The sequence below is a fragment of the Camponotus vicinus genome, unplaced genomic scaffold, assembly GCF_025532165.1.
Source record: "Camponotus vicinus isolate PSW18456_S1 unplaced genomic scaffold, iyCamVici1.0 SCAF_3, whole genome shotgun sequence".
In the NCBI taxonomy this organism is placed as follows: domain Eukaryota; kingdom Metazoa; phylum Arthropoda; class Insecta; order Hymenoptera; family Formicidae; genus Camponotus; species Camponotus vicinus.
In genome coordinates this window covers 4,273,977-4,281,390 of record NW_028141967.1, presented here as the reverse complement: position 1 = coordinate 4,281,390, position 7,414 = coordinate 4,273,977, and the positions used below count along the sequence as shown (strand labels likewise).

Here is a 7,414-nt window from a genome sequence, read left to right as displayed (position 1 = left end):
ATGAATTTGAACTTTATTATAAATACAAAAATGCAGTTTATAATTTTTTAAAATGTGCTTTAGCCACTATTTTAATACAATAAAACTAAAGCTCACATACAATCTTAATATATTTTTTTTAAAGTAATTTTAATGAATTAATAAAATTTTTGCGATTAAAATGATATCACATGTAACATAATTTGGATAATTTTCAAATGCATAAAAAAAAATTTTTGTTATGCATCTAATTAAAAATTATTCGAACCATGTTGTGTTTGATGTAATGATTTACCACAAAAATCTCATTATTTTATTAAAATTATTTTTGAAAAAAGATAAATTAAAAATATAAGAACTCTAGTTTCTTTTATTATATATTGACTAAAACAATATGAACAAAAACAATATTAAAAAAAAGAATATGAAGAAATATGTTAAAAAGAATATATAAGAAATATTATATATTAAAAATGAAAAGAAATATAATAAATAATATACATAAAAAAGAATATATAATAAATATTATATTAAAAAAATGAAATAAACTAAATTTGTTTTTTTTTTCAACGCTTGTTTTCTATTAGAAAAGAAAATAGTTTTGACATCTCAAAAGATATCAGATATCAGATATCTATTTTCTTTACTTTCATAGAATGAAAAGATTTCATAGAATGAAATGTGTGTAGAATTCTATATGTCTTCTGTGTGATAGTAGATTTCTACGAAAATTGTTTTACTGAAACATTTATGAGAAAAAAAGACATGCACCTCGCATTGGCCGCAATAATGCGAAGCCTCATTCTTGCCCCGGCCGTGGAAACGCACTTCCACCCCCTTGCTCTTCACAAACTCTAGTATCAAGCAACACTGTCGTATTGTCCGCAGCAAGCAGTTCTTGATGAGCTCGAACAGCCGCGGATCCGATACCTTGATGTTGCGCGCCAGGTTCCACGACAGATGCACCATGGGCACAATCGATTTAAAGGCCTGCAATTTATTCCATTCGTAGCGCTCAATTGCAAGCTGATACTGTCTGGCGGTGAGCGGTCCGACGTTCCACGCGATGTTGTTGCACCAGCCGACTGCTTGCACCCAGTGCACGCAACCAGCATTCACCCACACGAGATCGCCCGGTCGTTGGAGAAACCTGTACACCGGGATGTTCTCCTCGTTCAGGTCGTCCAGGTTCGGCCACCAGCTGCCGTGCAAGTAACTGATGCCGTTGCGCTCGCAGAGCGAGCATATCATGCCCCAGTAGGCGTCCGGTACCGCGAACCATTCGCAATCGCCTGGTCCGATGTTGATGTTGATGGAACAAAAATTATTGTTCTCCTGGTGGCCGGGTGTTCTGCTGCCTGGTACCTGAAAAGGAGTACAAGGCTTAATACGTTTGAAGAATACAGGACACGAACGTACCGAATCCATTTTTCGTCTTTTCGAAATAGCACTGGAATGTTGTAGGTCTGATGAAATAATGTTAGATTATCTTATCATAAAAATAAAGAAAAAACTTACTCGAAGGAAGAAACGATGAAAGAATGTGCGTACGAGGGAAGAACGTGTTTAAGTCACACCAACAGAGGGATTTTTTATTTGTTGTAAAAATACAGATTGTTATTAATAAAATTATGCAATGAGTTATTGCTGATCAAAACTACTTCAAGCTCTGTCGTATTATTATCAGAACTCACTTAAAAAAGTACGCAGATTTTAAAAAAAATGAAAAATTAAATCAAAATGGGCACATAAGAGCCACAGCAGGGAAGAAACAACATTTCCTTCTTATTAATTGTTGGGTTATTTCAAACCTAAAATTACAAAAATAACGGGCGTTATTTATGTAATTTTACTCTTATGTGTCAATTTTAATTAAATTTTTATTTATTTGGACCAAATTCCTAAGTATTAATCTTTAAAAAATGCTCTATTGTAAAAGTGACACCAAGTGACTTGATCTATTCTTCCCTTAAACTCTTCATTTATTCAAAATATTCTTCAAATGCTATGCAGAAAATATACTGGAACCTCTCAATAATATATAATAACACCTCGAAAAAGAATATTGCATCCTTTATATAGGGTGTCTCATTTTAATTTATTCCTCCTTCAAAAAAAATTTTTATTTTTTATTATAGAAAAAATGCTTCAAACAAAAGTTGTTTGAAGAGAGAAAAAAGATAGAGATATTAATTTGAAATAGGTGCTAAAAGATCATATGAAGATTAACTTAGGTCTTTTAAATAGAACTATCCTAATTTGTCTACATAAATCTATTTCTCACAACATTCCCCGTAAAAAGTTATTATAAGGATTACTCAATATTGACATAGATGATATAATTTACATTGTTTATACAAAGATGTAGATATTATAGTTTACAGATAAATGTTCAACCCATGTCCCTGGTTTATAATTTATCAAAACGATCGATGATTTACTATTTTGAGGTTCCAATGTACTCTACGTCAGTGATTCCTAAAATGAGGGGGGGGGGGAGGTGATTGTATTTACAGTGCAGCTATTTGGAGTTCAAATATTTTTAACCTAAATATTTTGATAATTTTAATAAATCACAATTAAATCAATAACTTACTAATTAATCTTCACGTAGCTCTAGAATAAAATCAGTTTTGCAAACAAGCGACTTTATGTGAAAATACATGCAAGTCACAACCCTTATTAATAATTTTTTCCCTCACTTCTGACTATCTTTATTGAAAGGGGCACTGATGAAATATTTATTTTTAAAGAGAGACATCAGTCAGAAAAAGATTGGAAATCACTGCTTTACCTCTTTTTAAAAAATTATACATTTTTAAAATTCTTCTAATTATTTTACCTTCATGTATAACTGCACCGTATTCATCCCTAAGATGACATGGCCGACGTGGCTAAGCATATTGCCGGCCGATACCACTCTCGCGAAAGCCGGTAACTTCATTAGCTCGTGCAATTGCGGTTTCCACTTTCGCTCGTCTGACAGATCCACGTTGGTGCCAAAACGCAGCATCTTGGTTCCTGGCCGACCGGCCAAGCCAAAAGTATTCTTCTTGCGTCTGACCGTTTGACCAGTGCTGTCTTTTGAATCCGAATCTGACAAGTTGGAGACGTGTATTCCACCGCCTTGCACCTTTTCTTCTCTCAGGCTCTCTTGAAAGCTCGACGCCTGGTACTGCGCATACTTGGCGATTGTCGTATGGCTACGATGACTGATGCAATTCCAGACTTTCTTGTTGAGCGCGGGATCCCAGTTCTCCTCGCTGGTCTGCTGCATTTGCGTGCGCACCTCGATACCATGATCTGGATTCGCTTCGACTAAGGTTTTAGTCGAGAACAGGCCCAAGTCAAGCTTGAGCGCCGCCGCGAGGCCGCGTATCACAGCGATTGGATGCTTCAGACAGAATTCTTGTAGCTGCGGACTGAACGCGTCCTTCTTGTTCTCCAGATAAACGCTCGGCGTAGGCGGCAACAATTGTTCCCTCGTCAATCGTTGATTGGGCGGGTCCGGCGGTGCCGGTGGCGGCGAACGATCGCTCAATATCGAGCAATTCGGCACTCCGTTTAATCCCTGACCCTTGCACGCCTCGATTATCGTCCTCGCATCCATTTCAATACTAAGTTCTTGCTCCGGTTGTGACTCGCACAACGATTCGAGCTTCAAATTCATTGTTGTCGGTGTTTCTGCCTTGGAAATGTTGACAGCAGCTTCGCTCTTGTTTGTCATCGCCGTCATCGTCGTCGTCGTTGTACTCGAGGACAACGACGACATTGTCGTTTCACTCTTCACCGTCGTCGTCGCTGTCGTCTCACACTTGACTGCTGCTACCGTTGTCGTCGTTGCGACTGTCGTCACGGGTGTCGTCGTCACAGCTTCCGCCGTCGATTTCGGCTGCGTCGGCTGGCAAGAAGCTTCCTCAGGCTTTTCCAGTTTGACCTCCTTTGCTTTGTCCGCCGCATTCTCCTCGAGATTCGACGGCGAGAATGGACCGGAGCTCAATGTACCGTTGTCATTGACACCACTACTCAATGGCTCCTCCTTCACGACGGTATCTAGACCATCAGAGCCAAAGTGCTTAAGGAGATCCTCCGCCAGCGACGTAGCAATGTCCTTCTGTGATAACAGCGCTTGCAACTCCTGATCCGTCATGTCCAGATTGTCCTTATTCACCACGGCCGCAGCGGAACTTTCCGGATAGCCGCCGGTCACCGAAGAGATCTGCGTGTAACCCTGAGCAGCGTACTGATTCGGCTGCTGCTGGTACTGACCGCCATACTGAGGGCCGCCTGCGATTTGTTGCCTCTGAGGCGGATAAGTGGGGTCGGAGGCAGATTTGTAAGGCATGCCTGGTGACTGCGTAGTGTTTCCGGTCGCCGCTGTATTATAACCGACGTTGGTGTCCGAGAAGCCTGTCTGCAGTGCCACCGTACCTCCCTGCAACTGAACGCCGATCGAAATTAAATGATATATAATTGACTTTAACGTGACATATATTTACTCTTAATTTAAAAAATTAAGAGAATTTTAATTTCTCACAACTTCTCATGACAAAAATTTCCGCAGAGTCTAAGACTTTCTCTCCAGCATGCGAGGAGGCTAGATTAGCGGCATAAGAATGAATATTATCCGACATTTACCGGTTGTTGCGGTATCCCGTAGTTCTTGATGACGCCCGACGACTGGCCGAGATTCTGAGGGTGACCGCCATAGGCCGTGGGATGACCGGGCTGTCCTGGCCTTAGGCTCCGCTGCGCCGCTTGCTGTTGCTGCAGCCTAATGTGTTGATGCTGCTGCATCGCACGGTACTGTTGCTGCAGCTGGACGAGCAAGGCCTGTTGCTGCTGCGTCAGACTGCCGTGATTTTGCTGCAGGAACTGCAGCATTTGGAGTTGCTGCGACGATAGAAAGTACGGCGGTGGTCGTTGCTGCGGCGCGGCCGATATCGCCTCGTCGGTCTGTTAACGGGAAAAAATTCATTAATCTTCAATACAAGCATGAGATACCCAATCAGCCCTAATATTTTCTTTATACATCTTTATTTAGCTTCTAACATTACTTTCCTTATACAGGGTGTCCCAGACTTAACGAACCAACCGTTAATGGTAGATTCCTGAGATCATTTGGAAACGAAAATCTTAATACCAAAATGTTGAGGGAGACTTCATAAGTCTGGGACACCCTGTATATCTTCATTTTTGATAATTAAATTCCGCTTGCAAATAATTTCGAGATTTCCTATGATAAACCAAATATTAGATTATATGATCAAATAAGTCAAAACCTCTACCTTAAATCGCTTGGGGTTCTGTGCTTGAGCTTGAGGATAAGGCGGCGGCGGACCAGTAGGTGTGGTGCCATATTTGTACGAAGGTCCGCCAGGTTGTTGTTGTTGCTGTTGCTGCTGCTGCCGGCTAGTGATCTCCGCACTGATCGGCAGATTCCAAGCGTCTTCGATCGACGGCAAATGCCGCTTCCTAAATAGAGATGAAAATTAGGATAATGGCTTGATAACTAATAAAAAAGTATAAATACACCAAAGCTTTTAAAGTTTCTAAAATTCCAAAAATACGATTGAAGCTAAAAGTAGAGAGAATGTGGTATAAAAATACATGATAAGTCTTTTCTGTATCGACTGTGTGATATTTGATAGACGCGAAACGTTTTAAACTGTTCGGTGATTTTTATTAGATTGACGTGGTTTCTTGTTTGCGAAACGGAATAATGATCATGCTCGTACGACAGTTTTTTCCTGTTATTGTTGTGGAACGAGTGTTCCAAATATAAATATTCTCAGCACAATATTTATGAAATGTCATTTTATATCGATCATAATTTTCGATATCAAAACAAACTCTTTACATATTGAAAAAACTCAATGTTTCTTATATTTATCAGAAAACGAGAAAATTTTGATCGAATATGAATAATTCTTATATATTTAAGCCGTTGATCATATTTATGATAATATTATATTTGACCTTTTATCGTGAAAAAAAGAAAGACTTTAAAATACATTATAAGGAAACTCTATTTATAAAAAAATCGATATAAAGCAGCCAATTTTATATGTGTTTTTCCTTGTTCTTCATTTTATTATATTTATAGTTAATAAATATTTTTTTCATTACAAAAATAGACTCTTAGAGAATTTTAATGGCTCTTGCGAAATATGAAATGCGAGATGAAAATTCAATCTTTTGTAATCCCAATTAATTTCGACATTACACGTTATTTTGTATTTCAATGTTACGTTAATGTTGCGTAATCGAGTCCCTTATTATTCTGAAATGATTCGAAAATTATAAAATCATAAAATTACAAGTTTAAATAAAAATGAAATTCAAAAAATAAAATCACAAAATTAAATAAAAAGAATAATTCGACAAATAAAGTTTGCAGCCTGCAATGATTAAATTGTTAGAGAATATTATTTGTATATCATAAAATTTGTCTATATAAAATTTTAGAAATAAGATCATAAAATTGAATTAAAAAATAATTAAATTCAAATTCAAAAAATAATTATCGTCTATAATAATTTATCTATCCGAGGATTATTACAAGTGGAATGCGAGGAACACCTCGTATCATATTAACCAATATGATTGAGTGTAAACGGAGAATCGCGTTGTAACATTGTAATATAAATTGATTTTTTTTCGACTCACTTGGTAGCGACAGAAGGCATTGGTGGTGCTTGACTTAGGTGACTTTGCAGAAAGTTGATGCGCTGTTGGAGGGACGGGTTCATCGGGTTGTTGCCACCGGACTTGACGCCACCCAGGCCCATCAGTGGACCCGTGCAATTCGCTGCGTTGCTGTTTCCCCTGTAAAACCAGAAGGACGACTCTCTTATCTCAAACTGACCTAATAACCCATTCGTCCGTCGACTTGTGAATTTTTTAGATCGCGTCGCGGAACATAAATCTAGCCTTCAACTTACAACCACGTGCCGATCTCTGCGCTAGAAATACGCTGATATAGTATCATGGAGCGTAAAAATGCACGCATGATATGACGAGTAAATTAAATGACTAATCGACACGCTAAAAATTTACCTACAGAGATAGAGCGTGCAATTAGAAATAATAATAATAATTGGAGATTTTTATTTTCTGATTAAAAATCATATATTTATTTTCTTTTAAGTATTTTCTTTTAAATTTAATTTTAAAAAATGATAATTAATAAACTAATTAATACTAAATTATAACAATTTTTCATCGGTGTTGAAAAGAAATGAAATAATTAAATAGAAATGAAATAATTCATTTAATATCATAATATATTCATTTTATATGTTTAAGCAATTTATCATATTTACAATATTATATTTGGCCTCTTAAGTCGTTGAAAGGAAAGAAGGACATTGAAATATATTATAAGAAACTCTCTATTTATAAGAAATAATTTTAATTTTGATTTAATAATTTA

General features: G+C 37.3%; 1 protein-coding gene across 3 annotated transcripts in view; it reads right to left on the bottom strand.

Moving 5' to 3' along the window:
- Positions 1–7,414, bottom strand: part of Utx (Utx histone demethylase) — an 81,190-nt gene that overhangs the window by 7,343 nt on the left and 66,433 nt on the right. For all 3 annotated transcript variants that reach the window (XM_083094651.1, XM_083094652.1, XM_083094653.1), the window contains 5 exons: positions 6,649–6,807; positions 5,268–5,454; positions 4,618–4,935; positions 2,822–4,420; positions 751–1,344 (listed from right to left, as the gene is read on the bottom strand). In XM_083094651.1, the coding sequence (XP_082950777.1) occupies positions 751–1,344; positions 2,822–4,420; positions 4,618–4,935; positions 5,268–5,454; positions 6,649–6,807 (2,857 nt within the window). The remainder of the gene's footprint in view (positions 1–750; positions 1,345–2,821; positions 4,421–4,617; positions 4,936–5,267; positions 5,455–6,648; positions 6,808–7,414) is intronic.